At 45.4% G+C, this 26962-nt stretch overlaps 1 protein-coding gene across 1 annotated transcript in view; it reads left to right on the forward strand.

Annotated features, from left to right (window-relative positions):
- LOC149337119 (uncharacterized) overlaps nucleotides 1-26962 on the forward strand; it is a 132744-nt gene that overhangs the window by 76394 nt on the left and 29388 nt on the right. The window contains exons 9-14 of the mRNA XM_089554328.1: nucleotides 2623-2757; nucleotides 12102-12327; nucleotides 18469-18622; nucleotides 18874-18989; nucleotides 22045-22177; nucleotides 25946-26140. Coding sequence (XP_089410454.1) covers nucleotides 2623-2757; nucleotides 12102-12327; nucleotides 18469-18622; nucleotides 18874-18989; nucleotides 22045-22177; nucleotides 25946-26140 — 959 coding nt within the window. The remainder of the gene's footprint in view (nucleotides 1-2622; nucleotides 2758-12101; nucleotides 12328-18468; nucleotides 18623-18873; nucleotides 18990-22044; nucleotides 22178-25945; nucleotides 26141-26962) is intronic.

Consider the following 26962-nt stretch of genomic DNA (forward strand, 5'->3'; position numbering starts at 1 on the left):
TTTTCAATCTTCTCACCTCTTTCAACTCTCCTCTGTCTGCACGTGGCAGCGAGTGTGGCTCAGCTCGAGCCAGTGGGCAGGCTCGCGCACTTTCCATCCTTCCTACAGTTGCAACAACAGCATATTTTGTACGTAGCCCTGCTGCTGTCTTAGCTCTCTTAGTCTTTTTCCTCTAAGTCATTTTAATTTTTCCAGAGTCATACTTCGTCCAGCCTATCTCTCTCCTCCCCTCAACATGTGGATAACGAGAGGGGAGAAAGCCAGAAGGAAAGGGGAGACGGTGACAGGTGTAGAGAGGCAAATTCCTCTAAGCGCTACCTAGCACGTGCAGGCTCAGGCAGGCGACGCCGCCGGACAGTTTTCACCTTCACGGCCTTCCTAATGCATGATGATGATAATGATGATTCATTAGGAAGGCTTGATCATGATGATGCATTAGGAAGGCCGTGAAGGCGAAAACTGTCCGGCGGCGTCGCCTGACTGAGCCTGCACGTGCTAGGTAGCGCTTAGAGGGATAAAAGAAACACTCCGCTCACTGCCCTCGCTTCCTTTCCCCCTTGTCAGCAGAGACCTAGTTCTATCAGGAACGAGTCAATAAGTAACATCACAAGGCGAGAAGGAGGCTTTCAAAGTTTGCATTCCACACAAAATTCCGAAGGGTGCCTCACTGCAAGTAAAATATATGGAACAGAGTTTTCATGCGACAGTATTAGGATGGTCATGAGGGCGAAAACTGTTCGGCGGCGTCGGAATCTGTGTGAAGCCTCCCCATATCTCCACCTGCCACTTGTCAGTCGACCCCTCTTCACTTGCAGGGGGGATGAGCAAGACACCGAACAAATAATGACTGAACATAAATGGATACGACTAAAAAGAAAACGACTACGTACAAAAAATATACAGCCTCCCGCAGAACTTTTTGTGCTAAAATAAAGCTTGCCGGAGCTATTGCTTCTCGCATTGCTCGGCAAGAGCAACCTGGGTCTCACAAGCCTCACTGGTGGCTGTGTTGAAACAGCCACTGCATCGGTGCACCGCTTAACCGCTGCGCCAGGGCGCGGGTAATGATATGAGGACTCGCCGTGGTCTACAAGTGTGAAACATTTTGCGTTGTAGCGCAGGCAGAGTTGGAATAGATGACGGAGTGATAGACACATGAACTCATAATTGGAATAGAATCAGAATTGGAATACATTGGCGGGTCAAAAAAGAATGCTATAGCATTTTATGCCCATCAATCCTATTGATCGGCTCTAAATGTATAATTGAAGCACACGATGAAGTAAGAAAAGTCTGCATACTTTTGACTGCTTACGTGTGAGAAGGCGTTAGCCCACCCGCTCACTTTGGGAACGCAGTCGCCGTGCGGTGTGGCTGTAACCCGATGCCAGGCAGCTGGCAATTCTACCTGTACAGGGCTCTACGTAGCCTCCGCCGCGACGCCGTCACCCCCCTTCTGATCTGCGCGCTAACTTGAGGCTCGCAGTCGCCGCCGTACCGCTGCCCACGCTTCGCCTTAAGGATATGACGCGATAGCTAATTAATGCCCATATATGCATAACTGGTCTTTTTATACTTAACATTCATAGATCCCTGGGAGCCCTCGTTCTACTCCTGGCGTGGTTCAGTGGTTAAAGGGTGCGACACTGCCCTGGGATGGCAGGTCCTGCCACCAGTGGAATTTGCGCGATCCAGGTTGCGGTTGCTCGGGCGCTTCCTGTCATTAATTTAACCACCACCTGCCAGGCTACACTAGGACGCCATTTTTTTATAGGTGTAACCATCGAGTGCTAACACACAAACACACGCACAGACGGGTTTTCCGCTCAATGGGGCAAGTAAGGCTTACGCCGTAATAGTGTATCCGGAAAGGAGATCAAGAGTGTTCTGCGTGTTGCTACGCTTCTAGAGCAGCGGTTCTTAGTCATGTGCCATTGAATTTCTTGCTTCTCGTCACGGGCCTTTCGGTTCCGCTTACTCAGAAGTCCACGCATAACAGGCGGGCCCTGAGGGCCACCGCAGTGAGGTTGTTTGGAGACGACTGCTTTATTAACAGCTCTAAGATTGATCATGACACTTTCAGAAATGATTTAAGCTTTGTCTGCTATATAACTAAGGTGACTCATGCCTTTAAAATACCAGCAAAAATGAAGTGCTTCGTTTACTAACAAACGGCACTTTCTTATAAAGATACTTTATGAGAGAAAATGACATTGAACATGTGTCAACAATTAAACATCTACGAGTGCACCTAGCTTCGAATTTGTAAGAAATGTTCGTGTTGAGCGCATAACAAAGCTACTAAAATTCAGGCTTCCTGAAATCTAGCCTCTACCATCGTGACTCAGAAATCAAGCTTGTCGCCCAACTGCACCTAAAAGCAAAAGCTTTTTTCCGCTAGCTATTCTCGAAATGCCACTGCAGCAGCATCACTGAAGTCCGGATAAGTTCAATAATAGCTATCAACGACATCGAAGGCATTGCACACCGGAAAAATTTATACATTTTTAGTTTCGTACTCACCTGCTTGTGAACATTGCGTCTTTCTCGATTTGTGATCGGATTTCTCAATAATTTATTCGTACGGTGATTTTGAAAAAAGGTTCGCTATATTTGCCGCAGCGACTTCGACCACTCCCACCACACCAACGATGACACCGACAACAACGACAACATCGACAACGACGACGACAACAATGTCAACGACAACAACAATGTCAACGATGACCAGGTACACGGGAAGGCCAACAACCACCCGTAAGTTTCTGTTCTATTTGGCTCTACTAGACGCGTGATCCTAATAGGCTTATTCAGTTTCACCCTTAGCTCTGAGGTGAGCTGGCTATGGACTTTATAAACTCAAAATAGAAATAGGCTAAGCAAGAGGCATCAAGTACATCTGTTTTTTTTTTTTTTTTTTGTCCGCGAGGTTCCTCATGATGGGTCAGTTGAGGTATGAAACAATTGAAGGCTGAGCTTTATGAAGAGGTGCTTAGTTTGGAGAATGTCAGCATGCCTTATGTCTTATGGAGATTTAACGTCCCGAAGCGACTAAGGCTATGAGGGACGCCGTAGTGAAGGGCTGCGGCAAATTCGACCACCTAGTGTTCTTCAACATCCACTGACATCGCACAGTACACGATCCTCTAGCATTTCGCCAGTGGAGAATGTTAGCAGTATAAAAAAGAACCTTGTGGAAAACTCAGTTGCGTTATGAAAACTTATTTTGATAAAGTACATTGCTGCCGAAGTCCTCACTATGATGCAGTCTTTTAGTGCTTTCCTTAGTGATCCATTTCCATTCCTCAGCAGGAGGCTAGTCTCTAGACAAAAAAAAAAAACGTTCTACCTAAGCATTACAAGTGCACAGGTGGTCATGGCATGGATGTCTAAAAAGGCGTGGTACTGATTACTACAGCCAGGATCCTTCTGTGTCCACACATGAGGCTTCTTATTTTAAATTACTCTTGTCAGCCAACTACTGATTAATAGAGAAAATGTGCGAGAAATTTGGTATAAAGAAAGGCGGTTCATAGGCCATCCAGTAAGCGTCGGCTTTTATGTATCCTCATTCCTAGAACCGTCACGCGAAAAGTACACATAACAAAGGTCGCTCCCAAGAGATGAGCAATTGTACAATTTGTGTATGCAGTTGGGTGGAATATGGCTGTATCTCTTTATTTGACCACATTGTCGCGAACCTAGTCTAAGCACCTAATTTAATCACCTTTTGATTCTTTCCTGTCATTACATGTAATTTTAAAAAATGAGCATATTTTAATTGGGAAAGGAAAACCCACACACACTGGAGCAAATCGCCAACTGCAGTAAAACGTGGAGGCATCCGCCTTGAAAACTACTTTCTGAATTTACTTCATTTGTCCTAATTAGAATGGCTAAAATTTTGTTTCTTTCCAAAATTGTGAACACTGCTCCCGGCATACAAGGGCGCTCAAGTTGCATTTTGTGGACCCACCGTCTGAAGAGACTAGAGAGGAAACCGAAGCCAGTCTTGTGACGGTTAAAGGGCGATCGTAGAACATTCCCTTTCCTCATGCCCCATTGCCATTCAGTCCCCTTATATGCCATACCCTTGTCCCCCAACGTGGTATGCTTGGCTAGCTTCAGACCAGACCAGTTGACTTTTGTGTCAGGCCTGGCCAAAGACATCCTTGACCCTTAATACTGCGTTGAAATAAAATTCTCTCTGTCTCACTACCAGTCGCACGCAAGGATAAGCATATTCTTTCTGCGGCCATCTAACGCTGCTTAGCACGCACATCGGTGCTGTGTAACAGATGAAAACCGCAAAAGTAACTACTGAAGCATTATATTATAACGCGTAGGTAAACCTATCATACGTTTTACCTCTTCCTCGACATTTAGCAGATGGTTGCTTAACGATCACTTGTGGCGAGCGTTAGTATAAGTCGCAGTTCAGCATCTCAATTATTTTTCCCCGAAAATTAGGAATCTGCTTCGGCAAGCATCCGAACCTAACCGTTGGGCCAGAATTATCACAGCCAGTTAACCGAAACATGGTTGCATGCAACGTCAGCTTCACACGGTAGGCCGGCTTACGAATCACCCATAAAACCGTCGAACAGCTGCACTGCTTGCAAGCTCCTCGGCGTCCTGCTTTTAAAAATATGTCGCTACTCGGCCTAGAGCCCGTAATTTCAGTCCGCCTAAAATGTACCTTATTAGACAGTTTTAGTATAGCGTTTGCGTTTTTTGCGTACGCAGCACGCAAGATGTTTGCGTACGCTAAATTCAAAGCGCGAGCAACACCTTTAGGTGAGCGTTTGCGGACCGTTCCGCAATAGGCTCTAAGTAGACATATAACATCCAGGTTCAGCCCCGTTTGGGTAAGTACCTAGCGCCACCACACGTCGAAAAAAAAAATTGTGGTCGTTTTGAGAAGTGCTAAAAATGGCCGTTGCCATGACGACAGTGTACACAACCTGTCGTTAGGCTTACGGGCTTGAAAACAGACTGCTATCTCAAGAGTACCGGCAAGTTATCGCACATAACATTGCGTCCCAGTGAAACGACAGAAAGGGGAAGCGAATACCACCATTTATTGCCAGTTGAGCGCCGAATAACTCAATGACGAGGTATTTTAGAACCGAAGCGGGCAAACAGGGCGCCGCCATGTTGTCTCCGCAAGCCCCGCAAAGACGCTACGCTATTTCCAGAAAATTGCGTGCGTACGCTAAACGCTAAGCTTCTTTTAGCGTTCTGCGCATGCGCATTCTACATGCGCTATTTTATTGCGTACGCAAAGGTTTTGCGTACGCTATACTAAAACTGTCTATTAACTCTTGCCGCCAACCGCCAGGTCAACACTTCCCGGCACGAGACACTGCAAAAGGCGCTGTGGAACGCTGACACAAAGTCAGGCAGCGATTGAACTCTTCCGAACGGAGTTTCACGCCAACACTAGCCATGACTTATCTCAAGGTCGTGTCAAGGTCATTCGGAGGCTCACGGGCAAATGCCTCCCAGCTGCAGTAGTCTGTAGCTTTCACTGCACAAAAAAGTGACAGGACGGTTACCCCAGCGCTATGCCTTGTGTAACGTCAGGTTCAGTGACAGCTGTTAAGTTATTAATGTTTTACGATGCGACTTCATATTTGTAAAGCCTAGAGAGCTATTTTCAGTTTTCCACAGATAACCCGTTTCTCGACTATCTCCCTTCTCCCTTTCTCGCCACCTTACGCTTAATCTCTACCGAGGAGCAGTGGGAGACACCACTCCACAGGTCGGAGCCGGGCCTTCAGGCTCTAGGTCGCCGAGGCGCATAAGGCCTCGGCCATCCGGCAGCTTTGACGTGCTGCATTACGAGGTGTTCCGCCCCTCCCACTCAGCTACTAAAGTTTGTCGTCTGTCCCCTCTAGGCGCACGGCTCTATCGATGACCCTCTCTTCGGGTGGCGCGTTTCGCAGGAGCTGCGGCAGATAGACTAGTGCCCCATTCCTCCGCTATGGTTATACTCACTCTCTTCCTGCCACAGTAACAGCCTGCCAGATGGCAACCACTTCCCGACTACGCATTGCTACTGAACGGCTGCGTTTCGATGGATGCTGAACGCAAAAGGCGCCCGTGTGCTGTGCGATGTCAGCGCAAGTAAAATATCCGCAGGTGGTCGAACTTATTCCGGAGACCTTCACTACGGCACCTATTTCTCGCTTTCTTCTTTCACTCCCACCTTCCTCCCTTCCCTTACGGCGCTGTTCAGGTGTCCACAGAGATATGTGAGACAGATACTACGCCATTTCCTTTCATCCAAAGAAATCAATTTTCTACGCTCTTGCCGCATCCTCCTCCTTCCTTGGTAACTAGCATCCAGGAGGTGGTTCCCGTGCCAACTACTCACTGGTTGCGCCTTCTTATGCTCTCGCCGTACTCCCCTCCTCCCACGGCAACCATCCTCCGGTTGGAGATTCCTCCGCTGTCGCGACACACTCCTTCTTTCACGGAAGCCACCCTCCGCATAGTTCTGGTTTAACCAACCACCAAGTAGTCATTCCTCCGCTCACGTCATGCCCTACTCCTTCCTTCAAGAGCAACCACCCTCTGAGCGGTCCCCACGGGAGCGCGCTGATTGGTTAAGTCGACTACTACGACGTACTACTGCTACGACGCGAAACCAACGAACGGGCGTTTAGCAGCTTTCGCTGTAAGAGCTGACTGCTTTTAACTTTTCTTTCATGCACGTTATTTGCTGCATTCCGGTTGACAGAAACCGCAGCAAAGGCAAAAGGCAAGACGCCTGACAACAGCCTCTGCTCCGTATGCATTTCGGCGCACAGGCGTCAGAAACCCGTAAAGCCTCAATCGCGAATACATATCATTTGCATGCATTAAAAACGGCCTTCGAGGAAACTTCTCAGACAAACAAAGCATACAAAGTGCCCGACAAAAAAACAGCATTCAAACAGCATTAAAATCAGTACAGGGACGCATTCACACTGAAATTATTATGTAGGTGACAAAATTTCTCTCACCTTTTTGTGAAACGAAAGGGGTAAAAAAAGAAACACTGAAACGCCATATATGTTAACAAACCACTAGAAAAAAATTACTAAAATGAGTCCAATATTTTCTTGCAATATTACATTATTGAGCAAATTTTTGAGAATTGGCTTGTTGGAATCTAGTAGTTTTTCAGTGCGATTTAGGAGAGACTGCGTTTAAAACTGTACTTGCTGCCTACCGTAATTTGTACTGACTATAGGGATATTTCTGCTATGTCTACGGAAGCAATACTCTGCAGAGCAGTTTGCTGCGCTTTAAAGTTTGTTATTCTCGGGATGTTGTAAGAGCCTATAACAGTATAATTGTTTAGCCTTTACCAGTGAATATTTTTTTAATAATGGATCTGTCGGTAAATATTGTGGATGCATATGACAGTTTTCAACTGTGTGCCAGAGAGAGAAAAATAATTCTACTGACCAAGGAATTTGAGACACGTAGGTCCCTGGGTCCCCGCATGACCTTACTGCACTATAGGTTAGTGAGTTCTTGGAGTTCCATGACATTGGCGGCCCGGCCAGTGGCGATCTTCTGCCTGGCCGGGTCCGTGAGTGCAGTATTTCCCATTCCTCCCAAGTGGTCAGGAGCTCCGGGCCCAGCGCGGGAGAGTCCGCAGGGCATTCAACGAGAATGTGGAGAAAAAGTAATGTGGGTGGTGGCGGGGAAAAAGACTTATCGAAGATTAAATAAATGCAGAGAGGTGATTGGGAGGGGGAGCAGGGCTCGACTGGCACCTTCCCCTCACAATACTCGGTGGAGCCCCTATTCCGGGGCCCAATTGGGAAGCCCATTGGCGTTGGCTCCATTGGCACTGGGTACAGGAGGGGCTGTACGCTCCGGGGCAGATCCGGAAAAGCAAAGAGGGTAGGGAAGGGTGCGGGTCTGGATTTGGCGCCGTAATATTAGGCGGTAATCGTGGAGGCATGGTTGAGGGTATAGCTGGCGTTCGACGCGATACGCCTTGGTCAACTCACTGAAGGAGTGCATGTGTTCCCGGGAAGAGCCCGACTCCGACTCCGCCGCCGCCCAGTTAATAGATCGGGCGTGGTCATCGCCGGCTTCGTTGCCGGGGTTCCCAGAGTGCGCAGGCGCCCAGATCAGCTCTGCATAGCGGGCCAGGTTTATCGGGGGCAAGCTGAGGATGCTGACAGCGGTCTCATGGACTCGGCCTCATGCAAAATTTATTATTGCAGTTTTTGAGTCGCTAAGGAAGTACCAGGCATTAATGCGTGCTAGGGCAAGCGCGATTGCCGCCTTTTCCGGGGATTCTGGCGTGATGTGGCAGGAAGATGGAGAGTGGAGATGGGTTGGAGTGTGCGGCCAACCGCTTCTGCGGCCGTCCGCTTCTGCCGCTTCTGCGGCCGTCCAGGCTACGTCCACCCAAACGGCATCGGCGTCCGAACCGTAGTATTTGTGTAGAGCTTTTGCACGGGTTATGCGGAAGGCCGAGCGATAGGTGGCGTAGGATTTCGAGAAGGGGGACTTACTAGAAGTAGTGTGCGTGTGGGACAAGGGAGAAGACTCGCCTCTGTAGCGTGATCATCGAATGAAAATTGTCCTGCGTGGTTCGTCCCCAGATTAGCGAGTAATATAAGACATTTGTTGAAGGACGGAGGAGAGATTGTGCTACAAAAACTAGCCACCCTCTATACGCAATGCCTTGTGACCTCGAGAGTACCAGAAGCTTGGAAGAACGCTAACATTATCTTAATTCATAAGAAAGGAGATGTGAAGGACTTGAAGAATTACAGACCAATCAGCTTATTGTCCGTTGCCTACAAGGTATTTACTAAGGTAATCGCTAATAGAGTCAGGACAACCTTGGACTTTAGTCAACCAAATGATCAGGCGGGCTTTCGTAAAGGATACTCGACAATAGACCACATTCACACTATCAATCAGGTGATAGAGAAATGCGCAGAATATAACCAACCCTTATATATAGCCTTCATTGATTACGAGAAAGTATTTGACTCGGTGGAAACCTCAGCTGTCATGCAGGCATTGCGGAATCAGGGTGTAGAAGAGTGGTATGTGAAAATATTGGAAGATATTTATAACGACTGCACAGCTACTATAGTTCTCCATAAAGTCAGCAATAAAAAAATTCCAATACGGAAAGGGGTCAGGCAGGGAGACACGATCCCGCCAATGCTCTTCACTGCCTGCTTACAGGAGGTATTCCGGGGACTAGAATGGGAACAGTTGGGGATAAGAGTTAATGGAGAATACCTGAGTAATTTGCGATTCGCTGATGACATTGCCTTGCTAAGCCACTCAGGACAAGAACTGCAAAGCATGATCAATCAGTTAGACAGGCAGAGCAGAACGGTGGGGCTAAGAATTAACATGCAGAAAACCAAAGTAATGTTCTACAGCCTAGCAAGGGAACAGCAGTTCGCAATTGGTAGCGAGGTGCTGGAAGTAGTAAGAGAATATGTCTACTTAGGGCAGGTAGTGACCGCAGATCCGGATCATGAGAGGGAAATAACTAGAAGAATACGAATGGGGTGGAGCGCATATGGTAGGTTCTCTCAGATCATGAATGGTAGCTTACCAATATCCCTGAAGAGAAAAGTATACAACAGCTGTATCCTACCGGTACTCACCTATGGGGCAGAAACGTGGAGGCTAACAAAGAGGGTTCAGCTTAAGTTAAGAACAACGCAGCGAGCTATGGAAAGGAAAATGATAGGCGTAACGTTAAGAGATCGGAAGAGGGCGGAGTGGGTGAGGGAACAAACGCGGGTTAATGACATCTTAGTTGAAATCAAGAGGAAGAAATGGGCTTGGGCAGGGCATGTAATGCGAAGGCAAGATAACCGCTGGTCCTTAAGGGTAACGGAGTGGATTCCAAGAGAAAGCAAACGTAGCAGGGGACGGCAGAAAGTTAGGTGGGCGGATGAGATTAAGAAGTTTGCAGGGATACAGTGGCGGCAACTGACAAAGGACAGGGTTAATTGGAGAGACATGGGAGAGGCCTTTGCCCTGCAGTGGGTGTAGTCAGGCTGATGATGATGATGATGATGATAAGACATTTTCGAGTAGAAAAGCGTAAAATATAGTGAAGTTCTAAGCCATTGCGCTACCAATGGGCTTGGTTTATAAAGACAACCTACTGCGTTGCTTAACTCGGCCGCCAGTTTCGACACGTGAGCATTCCGTGAAAAGATGTCCTGAAACCACACACCGGCAAAGTTGTGAACGTTAACCCGTTTTAAAATTATGTCACGAAAAATAAACTCAATATTAGAGGTGATTGGCTTACTTATGGGTGCAAATATCATATACTTTGTCTTGGTGGTATTGCAGCTTATCCTTGTTAAGCCAGCCCGAAAGAAGTTTCCAGTAATGATTGACATAGTTTTGAATTTGAATAAGTGAATCACTCACAGAAAAACAACGTTAGAGTCGCTGCATACATAACTATTTTCGCAGAGCTTGGTACGCTGCAGAGGTTATTTAGATATATTAAGAACAGTAGCGGTCCGAGAATAGACCCCTGGAGAACACCATTCTTTACTTTAGCATATGAAGACGATTCTTGATTTACTTTGACGTACTTATACCGGTCAGATAAGTAACTGCGTATTAAATATATAACGATTCCGCGCACCCCTATGTATTTAGACAAGATAATAGTGTGAGATACAGAATCGAATGCTTTCTTCAAGCCAAGAAATAAGGCAATTATAAATTTTAAGCTCGAAATGTTTTATTATGTCATGCTGATCTCTGATAATGATAGTTCCGACGACCGTTTCTTTCGATACCTGCATTTCAGGTCATTTAGTAGATTATATTTTTTGCAAAAAATTTCCAGACTGTCGTCAAAGCGCTTTCAGATACACTGGAAAGTACCGGGAACGCCGATACAGGTGTGCAGTTATTGGCTGCTTGTTCACTACTGCCTTTTAAAACGTACAAATACGTGCTATTTTTAAATAATCAGGAACTCCAACTTCAAAAATTCTTGGAGTTCCTCATCATCACGATTGGACTTGTGTTTACACCGGTGATGTTATAAACCTCGGTCGAACTCTTTCTGGAATCGTTTCTTATTCTTGCGAACAGTTTTTCATAATAGGTTAGCTTTGCTTTCCTAATCTCGCTGTACTCATATTTCGGGTGCTCATTTTTCCTGCTCACGTCCTGATCAAAACAGCAATAGGATTATCTCGCTCCTCCTGCTAGACATTCCCTAAGCTGCTCAGTAATCCTACCCGAAGAAGCACGACATAGCCTGAAGACTTCCACGCAATGCGTGCTTTCCGCTTAATTAGGCGTCGCTTGAGAACTGCAGTGGCGTCGTTTAGTGGTAGTAATTCTCCGATATCTAACTAGAATTACGCTCTGGGAACTTCAAGCAGAATTGTGTGGCACCGCGAAGCATGTAGGCGCCAAATACGTTCGTAAAAATTCAGGGGGGGGGGGGGGGGGGGGCACTTTGTTGACCTAAAGTGCGGTGAGGCTAAAGCCTTTAGAGCGGTGCTGCTGCTTGTGTCACTGATGTGTGGTTAAGATGTTAATTAAGTACACAGTTGTTAGTGAATCTTGAATGCTGGAGACACTGGAGGGCTTTCTGCAAACACTCTCCAGCGTCCTAGACAAGGAGAACTGCATATGCGTTGGCAGGAAGTAGCCATTAGCACGCTTGGCGTCGGAACGGAAGGATGCTGGTTCGAATCCAATCGTACAAAAAGATTTTTTTTTTCTGGTCTGACTAGAAAAAGCGTTACACCTCTGTCGACAGCCTTCTGTCGACAAAGATGAGACATTAAAGGCGTTCGCCTTAAAAGTGGTTTCGGTGACAATGATAACGATAACCCTCCGCAAAGTGCATTCCGTTATCCACAATCGCCCAGTGGACACGGCATTTCGTCCAGTTAGCATTGTGCTTGTGTATTGAAGGATCCTTGCAGGTGTCATGTGACATCATGATCAAATGCTTCTGCTATACCCTCTAAGATGCGTATCCGCAGTTCACTTTTAATAGCGTATTTAACGCAATTGCTCATGGTGCAACGAGGATCCCGCAATTCTCCCAATGTCCTTTTCCGCAGAGAAGCCGCTGCCCGTCAACTCTCTGATATGCGTTGTCACCGAACACCTGACGCGTCAGTGGTACGCGTACCCAGCGGACGGTTTGTGCGCGATCGTCTTTTATGATTCGCTGTACCACAACCGCCAAAACACGCTGAAGCAGCCGCACCAGGACCTCTTCCAGTACTTCCTGGAAGCAGCCAGGAGCCAGAAAATCACCGAATACGGCATCGGCTTCGACTTCTCGTGAGTCTCGCTGCTGGCAGTGAACACTGGTTTCTTTTTTCTTTTTTTTATTTGATTTGATTTATTTTTTCTCTTTCTGATACAGAAAGAGGAGCAAGAGCAAAAGGCGAAACGCCTGATGATGGCTCTTGCCCCGTATACAGTTTGGCACAAACGGACATTTAACATAGATTTATGCGAAAAGTAACACACCAAGATCTTCGGGGGGAAATAAGAAAACGCCACAGCACTGAGGGAAAAAAATGTAAATAAATTATGCAACGAAAAAAAAACGCGTATGTAGCAAACAGTAGACCCAACATGCCAACACAGAATAAGAAGCAAATATTCACAATTCTGAACATGGTTGATGCAAGTTTAGTAGCATGATAGCTACATCATAATAGCAACACACAACAGCAAGATTCAAAACGATAATGCACTCCCAGAAAATACAAATTATGAACAGAAACATGGCAGATTAAGTCAATTCCAAGTTATTTTCAAGCAGCAGAGCTTTAAGCGTGTTCTTAGAGACATTAGCACGGAGATCTGTTAATTCTTATATTTTGTTCAGAAGGTTAGCTGTTTGATATTCAATTAGTTGTCGTCCATAATTCGTCCTTACTTTGGGTGGCCGTAAAGGTTCCCTACGGACTGTGTATGCAGGATCTGCATTGGAGTTTTGAACCCTGTAAAGCTTCGCTTTCTTGATGTACTGAAGTAAATTGAAATAATAAACTTGATTGGCCTTTAACATTTTATATTTTAGGAAAAGCGGTCTTGTACGCAGTAATCCCGGTGGGCCGTGATATTGCTCAAATATTCTTAACACTTTTTTTGCAGGCTAAGTAGACTTGTGTAGTTGTGACTTGTAGTGGTACCCCAAACTAAAGCACAGTAGGAAAGCTTGGAATAAAAAAGTGAGTAATAAAGAACAGTCCGTAACCATTGAGGGATGAGTGGGCAAATCTTAAAGAGGCAGCCAATTGTTTTACTAAGGGTAGAAATAGAATAATGTGAGAAATAGAATATTTACATTCTTCTTCACTTTTTCCGCAGTTATAGAGTGATACTGGTGCATGCACATTTATAGCAGTCAGATTGCCACCATCACCCGCCGTGGTGTAGAAGAGGCATTGCACCGACGTGGCCAACCTATGTGTAGTACATGCACGCCGGCCGAGCACAGTGCGGGTTGTTGTTAGGCCATTGTGTCCAGCAGTGGCGTAGCCAGAAATTTTGTTCGAGCGGGGGGGCTCATGTTGCAGCGCGGCCTCGTAGAATTTGTGGAAAGATCAAACGCAAAATTAATAACTCACTGTGCATTAGATAACGCTACGCACTGTCTAGACAAGTGAAATAGGCATTTTTTTAAATAAAAGAATGCATTCGTATGTCTTAAAAACCGTGGCAGACATAACTGATACCAATTCTTCCTTACTTCTGCGTATTTAATAAGTAAAGAAAATATCACACGAAGTCTAGAACTATATTAGTCGAAAAACAGCAAAGCAGTGCATGCCGCTGATATGAAAAACGTAAAGGCCATGAAATTAGCAAGTGTAGAGGACAAATATTTTACTAAATCTTTGTCGTTCAAGAACCTTTACAGTTTTCTACACATGCAATGACCAGGAAAAATCTCAACGACGCTGTCCTTCGTTCGAGTGTACTGCGCAGCAGCAGCTGTCACCGGTCATGTGTTGCGAGTAATTGCACCGAAATTTTAGTCGCAACAACGAGCACACGTATAAAGGAGGAGTTCTGCAAAATATGCCTTAGAGGTGGGAAGATGAAATGGAGTATTAGAAATGCGAAGATACAACTTGATAAAGGACAAAAAAGTGTCAATGGAAACAAAGTCACTATGTATACACAAAACCTCGCAACAAGATATTTAAATACCCGTATGCCTCCATTACATCTGCGTATCTAAGCAAAACTCACTGTATATAATGCGTCAAAAAAGGCAAATAAACATCTTGCGCAATAACGGATAGTAAACTGTACACACGGAAAGACAGACGATCCAGGCAAAAACAAAACTATGATAGTTGAAGTCGCATATGTACTTGGGCCATGTTGCGGTCGCGACAGCGCCATATGGTTAGAATAATAGAGGAACAATGTAGAAATCAATACGAAAAGCATATTTTTTTAACTTCCTGCACGGCGACAATTATTCTCTTCCCATAATTATAGAAGGGTATTCCTTTGCTTCGAAGAAAAAGTAAAAGCAGTTAGCTAAAAAGAAAAGAGAAGGAAAAACGAAAGCCACGAATGATGCCGCAAGTTGAAATAACCAATATCCGAGTGTGCATGTTGGGAAACGCCGCGTGAGCAGGGCTTTGAATAAGCAAGGTCAATCAAGATCGGCTATTGATGTCCTCAAAGTTTTCGTATTCGCATGGTAATTTTGATCATGACGCTAACTGATGCTTGCGTTGCGTGACTCCATGTGCACAGGCGTTGCCGCGAAATCCAACCTGAGTTTGCAATGTTCGCGCCCAAATGTTTTTTTGTAGTCTGAAAATGACAATTTAGGTGACCAAATCCAGAATGTCTTCTGGCGCCGGTGGTTGTTTTGGTCAGCGGTGCGTGACAATTCGAAAAAATTTCTGGGAAGGGGGGGGGGGGGGGGGGTGAAACCCCATAAGCCCCCCCCCCCCCCCCTCCTCTCTGGCTACGCCCCTGGAGTCCAGTTACAACTTTATGGACGCGGGTGTCGCATCCGCAAGAACTGAACATGGAACGCGAGGCACAAACAAAGACGTTTTGTTCTAACTCCAAAGGTTTAAGGGCGGCAAGCACATTACTGCCTCAGCTAAACATCCAGGGTAAACTGCTCGCACTCTGGTCAGATGGGGTGGGCACAAACCGGCCTCGTTGTCCACGTGGCGGCTTCGTCTTTTCTTTTTTTTTCTAATGCTGCCGGTGATGATAGTGATGTCTGCGCAGGGCCAAATAAGAGTTATATTGCAGGATTTATTTCTGAGGAAAAGTCAGAGAAGAATGCGCTTTTCCCAACCGAAACTTTTTGTTTATTGGGTGGGGGGAGGGAGCAAGTAGGGCGCAAAACGCGTCTAGCACGTGGCCTGCGGCTTCTTTGAAACGTCGTTAATGCGCTACTCAGCGAGTGCAGTTTAACCACTGAAGTTGTAAAAACAGAGAAGCCAAAACGCGCCTTCATTAATTGGCAGCGCTATTTCTACCACAAAGGTTGTCAAAACTGTACAGAATTTTTAAACGAATGCGACGCCCAAACCTTCTAATCGCTCGGATCTCTAGTATACGTACATTGATCCCATGCGAACTCAGACTGGCATGCTCCACATGACGGTTTTTACGTCCCTCTATTTGTGCGACATATTAAGCTAGCAATAGGACGAAAGACGAGACTATAGGAAAAAATTTAAAGGAAAAGCTCTTACTACATGTCTCCCAGAGTGAATCTTGATGCGTGTTTGACCTTGGGGCCCCGGAGCACAGGCAAACCACGTGATGCGCCAAACAGATGCGCCAAACAGATCGCATCTGCGCGGGCTCGCCGGCTACGCCGTTGTACTAGCACGTGACTAGGAGAGGATATAACAGTTGCTGCATCAGCGGTTTCTCTTTCAGTTTCGCCATGACTGAGGCGCTCGCCGGACCGAACGTGTCAACTCTCCGGCGTCGCCGTTAGGCCGCGTCCAATGATGAGGTCGATACAGCATGGCGAGAAGGTGTACTGCAGAGGACGCGAGCAAATACGAGTCGCTGAAACCGAGGAGCAACCAGAAGCTAGACTTGCGAAGCGACGGAAATAAGGCCAGGAGAGAAAGGGCAAACGGCTAGTGGCGGAGGCTGCCTGTACTCATTTGAACTAGAATTAAATCACCAAGCCAAACAGAGCTTCCTGTCTGTATAACTATAGGTTGAGAAAAGTTAAACCTAACCAAAGTTTTCTTCACTATGCAAAGTATCAACGAAAAGCAGTGACGTGGCCTCTTTGGAAGCGGACCGCAGAAGCCAGTGCCAAAAACGTCTCCAGTTAAAATTCGAGCCTACCAGGAGCAGAAATATTTTGGCCGCCACTAATTTCGCACGAGAAGTACTAACATTCACGCAATGGTGCGACACGCTCATTCTAGATTTATAGTATTGGGAATATTTCTTAGCTATAATACTGACCGCTACCTTTTCTCGTAGCTAGCAGCGCATGACGAAACGCAGTATGCCTCGTAGAGGTTTTTTTTTTCGAAGTTACATATTTTTCTTAAAATTACTCATGTATAACATGCTACACTGAACATAAAACTAGAATAACATTATTCCCCATGCCCTGCTTGATTTCAAATACTGCTCGCACTCCTTAAGTGGAAGAAAAGTATCTTTAAATGCAACAATGATCTTTTCAATTCTTCACTGCATAAAAACGTTTACTGTGCATAGAGAAATACTTCAGGTTAAATAACACATCAGTATGGTGCTAACAGCGTAAGCTAAAGCTACCCCAGCCTCAAAGGATGAACGGTTACCTTGCTGTGAGCTTCGCAATACGAAAACAACCTCTTCCCACAGCGTGCGCAACTGCCGTTTGAGGAAAGTAGAGAAGTTGCAGCACCCAGATGGTGCGTAGCTGAGGTAATCTTTATATCCGCAAGCTGGAAGAACTCACGAGTTCTCGGCCACGAAAGAAAGGGGGCAATGCCACGTACATCGTACAAGCGCCTTGAGAGAATAGTGCTGGATGAGAGAGTGAGAAGAGGCAGTGAGATATTGACCACACTGGAAAGGCTATACTAATGTAGAGATTGTTCCGCATTTAAACTCGCGCAGTAGGATAGTAGGATGCTCCTCACAGCTAACCCGGTGAATTGTTCGAGCTCAAATTTCGCGCAGAAATGGCATCAGGTCGGTAGAATTGTTTTATACCATATTTCTTTGGTGCACTTGCCTGAATCAATAAGAACAAGCCGGATATTCGCCTCTTTGCGTCGTCTGCGGTGACGACGAAACGAAACAGGCCGCTCTCACTGTGATTGCACCGCTGGCGCCATCTCATTGGTCGACCGTGTTGATTAGGCAAATGGAGGGGCTCTTTTGCGGGAGGTTTGAGGACTCGCTCTTTACCAGATGCTTTATCAATGATCACAATAACTTAGTTTGGCCAAAACTGCACCAAGTTTGAAGTCTTTCCGTGTACAGCATCTTCAAACTTCCCGCATAATCCTCATGCGTGGCCTCAGCGATTGCAGGTCCAAGCTGGGTCCAGGCCGATTCAGCAAGCCGGGTCTTTATGCGTCCTCATACGTAGCTCTCGCCCATCTCATACACATAGATGTAGCGCTAGTTTATTATCTTCCGTTATCAACAGCAAAAGGTACCTTCCTATGCGCATAGCATGACACTGAAAAAGTTAATGCATAGATTTTGTATTGCTACCCACGAATGGAGATTATCAGTGTTGCGTCATTTAACCGACACATCTATAACTGCGAAAGCATCGCTTCGTTGTTTCTCACAGTTGCCCATTTAATATTCGCAGAAGTGGCGAATGTTCGTAAACATATTGTATTCTTATTCGACTCTTTTCTCTCAATATTTGATTCTTATTCGAATCAGTTTTTGTCTCAACCATTCGTATTCGATTTGGTGCAAGGCTACATAATTCGCATTCCATTACGTTTGGAAAAAGTACTATTCGCACGACGTCTCCTTGGCTGTATATGGGATGTTTCATTTCCTTTCCACAATTGGTTTTACCATTAGCTTCCTCACTCCTTCGAATCCTGTACAGATCTCTGGCTATTTCTTTGGTTCCTCTGGCGATCTTATCCATATTGGTAATGACAATTCCCTCCTTGAAACTTTGGGTGTACAGCACAAGGTCCACTGTTATAGGGAACCTGCGATTGCGTCACAGCCGCGCTAAGCCGCCGTAAGGAGGCGTGAATTGGCGACACGAGGCGCATGCGCGCTAAGCCCAGATGGAGGAGCAGGCCTCGTGTTGTCTGCTGAAACGAGCCGTGCAGTGTCCAATATGGCTCTATGCAGAGGTGGTCTAACTAGCGCGGCCCGTGCATGCTTTGTATTCTTTGCCCTGGCGGCTTCTCCATCTTTCATCGCAAACTGACTCACTTATCGGTGTCCTTGCTTCCTTTCACTTCTGTCCTTCAGGAAGCGAAATTTCTCGCCCATGGCGGCCGATCCAACTACCAAGGCAAATCTGGAACGCCTGTGGCTCAATCGGGTCTACCATTACGGCTATATTAACACTCCTCAGTTCGGCACCAGAGATGAACAGCGAGTTGAGATGCTGACGAGCTTAAAAGTAAGTTCCTAATCCAGGGGGACATTTTATTCTTGCCTTTCCACTTTTGAGCGCGGCTTATTAACGGTGACAAAACGAGAGAGGAATTCCGGCTCTTCAGTGCGCCCTGGGGCGGGAAGGTCCAGCCACTTTTCCTCCAGTGGTTTCAATAATGAGAAAACATGCGCAAAACGCCCTTAAGACGGTGCCTCTTTAAAGCAAATATGAGTTGTGACAGCTTTGTAACGGCAGCTTCTTCTTACTTTACGCAGATAATTAAGGACTTGATGAAAGCCGGGAGAGACCTCCAAGTTCGGCCTATATACACGGCTCTCATGTTCCCCTTCTTCCACAAACAATTGGTCAGGGGCACCATCCATGACCTGAGGTAAGAGGCGATCGGCAACAAAGCAACGAGCGCGTCACTTGGTCTACCTGTTTTTTTGTGGAGAGGAGACCAGCCACGTTATTTATGTGTAGATGTTTAAAAAGCATTGCCGCGCTTATCACTGGCTGTGGTTTTTGACCCGAGTGGTAAGTTTACAACTTTTGAGGGAGGAGTGCCTGCTTTATAGCCTAAAGTAACTATTTCATCTCCTGTTTGAGTTCTGGTTCATAAAGCTTGTTGTGTTGTGTTGGGTTTAGTGGCGCATAAGCATCTAAGGCCTGCCAAGCGCCAAGCTCAAAGTATAGGAAAATTGATTTCAGTAGAATTTTACTAAAAAGCGAGAAAAATCGGTGGTGTAATGAGCCTAAAAATTTTGTTGCTGCTACACTGTAATGCTGGAAAAAAAATGGGAAATGTTAGTGTTAAAACCTTTAAAAAAGGTCGGGTAACTTCAGTGGCGATCCTTAGCTGGGCAAGGATCCCGAGGCTCCCAACCATTCAGGTAAAAACCTCAGCATTCTTCTCAGCAATGAGAAGACGGCTGAGGTGTATAAAAACTGGAGCAAAGCTGTGGATCAGAATTTGTAGTGCGTCAAGAAAACCTGCTTCTCTTAAAAAGCCAAAAACACAAGATATGTAAACAATTGCATTGTCGCTTAAGACAAATGTGCGATGAAAAGGAATGTGTTCATTGTAAAATTGAGTGAAATATTTTCCCTTAATTTTTCAAGTTTCAAGCATGAGAATAAAATGTGATTAATTGTAGCTCATCTCCACTTTTTTTCGCAGAAGGTTCATAAAGCAAATTTGTTGCAGTCCATAGGTCGCACGCCGCAACTTAATGAGGGCAGAATTTAAAACATCCGTTTTACTTCTTTAGTTTGATCATGACATCAGTCCTAACGAAAGTACACCATACGAAGGCGCAAATGAACAATCACTGGCACGGTCGGTTTGGACATGGCGCCACCGCTCTACCAACCGAGCTAATCGGGGACGGTAGGGCGACAGCCAATTGATTCCTAACTCGAAGTGGGAACGGTGTTCTGTCCAAAACCTAGAGGAATCCGCCAAGGTGGAGTAAATTTTCATAAGGAAGTAAATTACACATTAACATTCACACAAGCCCAGCCATACGGATGCAAAGAGAAAAACTATGCAGTTTCCGCAGAAACTTCGTAGATTAAGAAAAACACGCCCTCATCGCTTCAACGGGGCAGTCGCTATACCAATTGAACTGACCGGTTTGGCTAGCACATGGTATACGGCAATGGCTAAATGCTGACGAACTCAAAACGGAAATGGCTTGGGGGATTCCGCCTTAACATTGCGCCAAACACCGTTCCAACTTAAAGACGCTGATCGATTCGCTCTCGCCCTGTCATACTCCAGCCTTCACGGTTAGCTCAGTTAGGGCTATTCCCCCTGTGAGGTGGTGGTCCCGGGTTCAAATCCCGGACCAGAACGAATTTTTCTGCACCGGCGAAGTTCCTGAGGAAGCTGTGCGTCTTTCCCTTGCGATCGTATAGCGCTCTCTTGTGGATGCTAATGAGTCGTTACTTCATCATTTTCAGCGAACACGCATGCGAACACTAAAAACGCTCAAAACTTCCACAAAACGCTTTCATTTAGACACCGAGTTCTACAGGAAGGCTTAGCAGCATTTTGTAGCTGACGAGTCGGGAAACAAAATGCAGGAGCCTCTGGGCCGCCCTTTTTGCCTTTATTCTGCAGCCAGTCTCACTGTTATTTTATGACATCACCTGTAAGCGTGTGATACTTGCTGGCCACATATGCTGCTGTTGGGATAAAAGAAGGCTTACAAATGGTTCAAGTGACTCAAAAGAGATTGGTGGAAGCTAAAGCAAAGAGATGTGAGATGAAATTAAGTAGCATCGAACGCTCATGCTCTGGCCCAGGAAAACCAAGCCCGCTAATTATTTGCATTAACCAAACGCGGATATTGGGCACAGTTCTTGCTGTGTAGTAAATTCAGGTCCAACATTCTTAGACAAAAATTTTGAATATTGGAAAACTGTAAAGCACTATTATAAGACAACAGTTCATTCTTCGGATGTGCAGCAAAAGCTTTTAAATTGCTTCCATAGCTAGCATCAAGCAGTTAAGACTCAAGCAGTTAAGCAGTTTTGACGATGGCGAAAGCACTAATAGCAAAAAAAATTCAGGCCTGCCAACGGGAGATCTGCGGATACATTGATTGTTGTAGTGAAGTCTTAAAATTTATGAAATCTATTGCGTTCACAAACTGGTTCCCGTTCAAAAATGCTTTTGTCCATAATTGTTGGGTATTTCCCTTATAAAATTGGTCTATAGATAGTCTATAGACTACTTATAGACACTGCTGCCTTCCTATAGATATTTCTTTTTGTCTATTCGTAGTCTATAGGCAAGTCTACTAAAAGTATATGACCTTAAATCTATAGAATGTCTACAGACTCTCTCAAGGATTTGTATTGCCTGTTGACGATTCTCTAGGATTTTTCTACAGACAGTGTATGTACTTTATAGAGAGATGTCTATGGAGACTCTAGACTCTCTAAAGAAATTTTTGTAACGGTACAACGGATCAGTGCAAACCGAAGGTGTTTGCGGAATCGTATGCGTTACTAAAAACATATATTTCACGACATTTTTCGTGACACAAGTCTTTGGCGAGTAGCTAACGCTATTACATTTTTCTCGCCATCTTTTCATGTAATTTAAACGGCCTCATAGACAGACAGATTGAATGAGCATTGCACGTCCTGTATGTGCCACAAAAGACGGCTTAAAAGAAGAATGATACGTAATACCGTGGAAAAAAAATGTCCGTGCTCTTTCTACAGCCGCTTGAGTTGTGCTACTTTGAAAATAACTCAAAAAGTTCAGTTCTAATCTAGCTAGTTTTTCTAAGGTGACACCTTGATTTTAGCGAAAGTAGTATTTAAGCCACTACACGCAGAATGCACGCAATTGTGCCTGTATAATTAAGGCATTGCAATGTTGGTGAACTATTATCAGATAATGTGGTCGACTTTTGTTTCTTTCTATGCAGGAATACATTTCTCGTGGACATCCTCATTGGGTTATCTCACCAGCAAGTGGACGACACGCGTTATGCAGGGTGCAGGATGATGCCACCAACGTACCTTGACAGTCCCGACAGGTCGCTTTATCCATACACTTTGGTATGTGAATGTCCTACGATCAGGAGGGACACTACTATAAAAACTTAAGTTTATGAAAGGTACAACTTTAAAGGGACTATGCAATAAATTAAGATTACGCAAAGCAGACGAGAGATAGGCATTCTATCACTCGTCACCCCAGAGCTAGACTTTTTGAGCTAGCATCAATAACTACGAAGTTATAGACGATTAAAAATTACGCTCCTCCTCTCCCCCCTCAACTCGTACACGCGGAGCACTAGGAAAAAATAAAGATAACAGCTCTGGGCCGGGGCCTCGCCCATGAATACGTCATTCGCTATCGTTCGGTTTGCGACTTCCGGTTGTCGCACCCAACACCCCAGCAGCAGCGTCGGCAGCGTCTCTCCGGTCTCTCCTCGCCTTCCTGGATTGCGGCGCGCGTCGGATTTCTTCGCTTGTCACTGCGACAAAGGCACTGCGAGTGGCTCCCAAACTCCCGGCAGAAAGAGCCGGCAGTGGTAAATTTAAACCATATGCCCGAAGGCAATGCCCTGGCTTGCGCTTGCCCGAGGGGGTCGCGCGGCGACTCGAGCAGATGATTTTCACGGCTACCGGAAGCGTGCCCGTGACGTCGTGGCTGCCGTGGCTCCAGCGAATGACAACGTGTGGTGGACTACCGACGTCACGGGACTAGTGACGTCTATTTTCACGATTTTAGTTTCAAAATCGGTCACTACGAAGACACCTATCGGCCCGCGAATTTTAAAAAACGCGGTTTTTAAAAATTTACAATAAATTGCCGGCTCAGCTCCGAAGACTCTTACTTGGTGTGAATGCTTCTTAGCATCATTTCTAAATACTGAAAACATTTACAAGTGACTTTTAATTCATTTCATACTCCCTTTAGGCAAGCACAACCATGCTTAGAAAATTTCACGGATATTTTAAACATTGAGTCTAGCGTTCAAGCGAAATCAGAGAGCATAGTTTGGAAAATGACTTCACGGTCGGCCCATTCGGTCAGAAAGAATTTCCAGCAAATTCTGTCTTCTACTACAAGGCATGTGCCTGCATTTCTTGCTTTAAGCAAGCCTATTTGGTTACACCTTCGTTGATGATAGGCCGGCAGAAAACCGCAAGGTGTCTTTGTGTCACTTCTGTTTGCGAGAATGAGTTTTTCCTATTTTCACTAAAACTGGCTTCAATTCACTGTACTTTTTACTTATGAATGGACGAAGTCGCGGAAGTACAATATGCGCAAATTTTATTGCAGATTTTACTGCATTTATTTCTGAGAGAAGCAGACTGAATCTAAAAGTGAAATGAAGGTTAAGCAACGATCAGGGTTCTTCGGGACAGGGAATTCGGGACTCAAGAAATCTCCAGAAAAGAGAAAGGATACACGATGAAAAGCAGTGGCAGTATAAAAACAAAACTCTACTTCCTTGTACCATCTGAATCAAAAATTGGTTTACTGTTAAACCTGTGCACTGCACGGAAATGCAACAAGACGGCAAGTTAGACAATTAACGTTTTTCGAGAAGGCCACGAACATATTATTGTATGCCGAAAGGTAGAGGCACTCCTAAGGAAATTACATACAAAAATTCTGATATCCTCAATCATTCAAGGGCTCGAGCCCGGCAAAGGTTACGTTATATGTACGACACACGTTCGCTGGAGCTATGCGGCCACGCCACCTCTGAGCATAAATTCCGCTCTCGGCTTGCGGTTCCGGATTTGTTGGGTACAACCGCCGCTCGCAAGCTGATTGCACAGAACCCGATGCAAAAGACTCAGGGTTTGTTTTTGTGCCAACTCTTTTAGTCGGTAGCTTTTCTGTGCTGTTTGAATCGCCAAACTCTTCGCATGCTTTAGTACCGTCGTCGCGTTGCTTTATTCATATCTTGACGGCGCTGGCCCGTTAAGAGAACGACTGCGTTGCAAGTCAATACGACGAACCAGTCATGGCCAGCAGAAAATCTAGGTTCCGAAGCGCAGCTGCCGAATCCCCGAAGGGTGACACCAAGAGTACTTCTTTTGCGAAATTTTCTTTTCAAATTCTCTGGTAGATTAAAATGATTTACTTGCCATTAAAAGCTATTAGTGTAGTTTGACTTAATTCTCCCATTTTGTGTCCCTAGTATGAACATTCTACGCCCGGCTCCTGGGCATTGTCTATGCCGTGTCTGATGCCCCAGTGCGGCAGCAGCACACGTCAGATTTCTCGGCTATTCGTGGCAAGCAATTATCGAACTTGATGCTCTCGGGTCAAAAGACGCACTTCTCGGCCCAGTTCAACATTAAGATATATCTAGCCCACCGCAGTGCCTTCGTCTAGTTTCCATTCATGCCGTATTGGTGCCGGCGTCTGTAGTACAACGGAAATTCTTAACCGAGTCAGAAACTCAACTAACATTGTCCTGACGTGACTCGCAGTCGTAAAGCACATAGCTGTACGAAATTCAAATGTTTCGCACGTTTTTTTTTTTTTTTTTTTTGGGGGGGGGGGGAGGACGGCGGATTCATTTTTTCAGATAACACCAATCTTGCTACCCGAAACAGCGGCATATATTTTTTAAAATAACGTGGATATAGTTCACAACTGCCATTATTACCAAAGTTTTTCTATGTGCATTATTTCTATAAAATGACCGTTAATACGGCTTTCGTGTCGCATTGAAATTGACAATCTCAAAGTGTCAAGTAAAAACTTTTTTTTACACAGTGCACTGAAGTGTATGAAGCTTGTCAGCAGCCGGTGCAATTTACTCTATACTTATTTTTACGAGCACTTGTGGGCATCAAGTACGTTTTTAGTTGCACATAAACCAAGCTGCAGTCAAATACTGCATCAGCGTGAGAATTCCCAAGCTCCAATTACGCTTCTGTATTGTACTCGCCAAATTAAAAGCTTGTGATAAGTAAACGTTAAAAGAGTAGAAAACTGAGATAGTTGGTTCATACTTCTGGTTGAGTACAACAGAAACAACAAAGGAAACAAAAAGCGCGCGGGTTTTCCAATAAATTTTTAGTTGACAGTCAGCTTCGTACACGTTCTGTGTGTTTCTTTTATGTATTTATTTAATTATTCACTTACCCTCAGGGCCATTAGGCGTTACAGAGGGGAGTGGGAAACATGCAAGTGCCAAAAACAAAACAGCAGGTAGAAATATTGAATATAGTTGCAGCACACACTGGTATAAAATCAATAACAGAATTAACAAAAGACAACATTTCACAAAAGAAAACACAGAAGAAAACCGCTGGTAATAAATTAACAAGGTTATAGACACATACTTCTATAAAATTAATAACAGTGTTACGAAATGCAGCAGTGTCAGTAGTTACAGCAATATTGTGGGGAAGGTGATTACAGCTGACACAAGTTCTGGGTATGAATGAATCATGAAAGCATCTTGTACGACACGGAGGGATCCAAACTTTGTGGCGGTGATCAATGCGTGCTGAAATATAGGGTGGTCTTTTTAATAACTTCTCTTTAAGATAAGGATTATGATAAATTTTGTGAAAAGTACATAATGAAGCTATTGACCTGCGATGGGAAAGAAGCTGTAGGGAAAGGCGAGCTTTCATGGCAGTTACACTACTAGTACGATGATAGTTGGAGAGTATGAAGCGACAACCGCGGTTGTGAATTGATTCCTTCTGCGGCCGCGTTTTGTTGTTCTTGCTCTACCCAACCAGAAGTTGTGATAAGTAAGCAGTGTAATATATTCTGGCCTCCAACCACTGTGTACCTACTTCGAACCGCTCACCCTTTGCCCGTCTTCTTCCAACCCGCAGCGCCTATGGCACGCGATCTTCGAGGAGCTCGCCGCGGCTCGCTTGCAGACCATTTTCGCACTGTCTCTACACCTTGGAATGCGCCAGTACGTGACCAAAAACCTGACCCTCAAGACAGATCCCATCCCTGGAGGCAACGCGCTCACTCTTCCATGCAAGCGAACACAACAACGACTTTTGATAAACGTTCGCGAAGTAAGTATAATCAGGGAGACAAATTTCGAAATTACCACGTGTATGTTCGTGCTCTCCCCGTCGGCTGGGTGAAATGCGCAGAGCAGAAAAAAACACCTGTACGTAGCCTTTTAGGTTGCGAGAAAGCGTTTGGTTTCACTGCAAACAACAGCCGTCATGCAGGCACCGTGAGCGCATTTGTGAAGGCGCTAACAAGGAGTGGCTGGGGTTTAACGTAGTTAAACCGAGTAGACGTGCGAAAGCAGGTGTTCATTTTTCAATTGGACGGAAAACTTAAGCTCAGCCTTAAGGGTGTGACGTGCCATCTTTAAGTGGGTTCATCATCATCATCCTCATCATCGTCATCAGCCTGACTACGCCCACTGCAGGGCAAAGGCCTCTCAAATGTCTGTCCAATTAATCCTGTGCTTCGCCAGTGGCGGCCACCGTACTGCCGCAAATTTCTTAATCTCATCCGCTCACCTAACTTTCTGCCGTCCCCTGCTACGCTTGCTTTCTCTTGGAATCCACTCCGTTACCCTTAAGGACCAGCGGTTATCTTGCCTTCGCATTACACGCCCTGCCCAGGCTCATTTCTTCCTCTTCATTTCGACTAGGATATCATTAACGGGCGTTTGTTTTCTCACCCACTCCGCCCGCTTCCGATCTCTTAACGTTACACTTAACATTTTTCTTTCCATAACTCGCTGCGTTGTCCTTAACCTAAGCTATATATGCCATATATATGCAGAATTGGTCATTCTCTACTTAGCATTCACAGATGGCGGTGAGTCCTCATACAACTCCCGGCGCAGTGGCGCAGCGGTTAAGCGATGCGCCACT

Source organism: Amblyomma mixtum, chromosome 7 (assembly GCF_055824585.1).
Source record: "Amblyomma mixtum isolate Tamu chromosome 7, ASM5582458v1, whole genome shotgun sequence".
In the NCBI taxonomy this organism is placed as follows: domain Eukaryota; kingdom Metazoa; phylum Arthropoda; class Arachnida; order Ixodida; family Ixodidae; genus Amblyomma; species Amblyomma mixtum.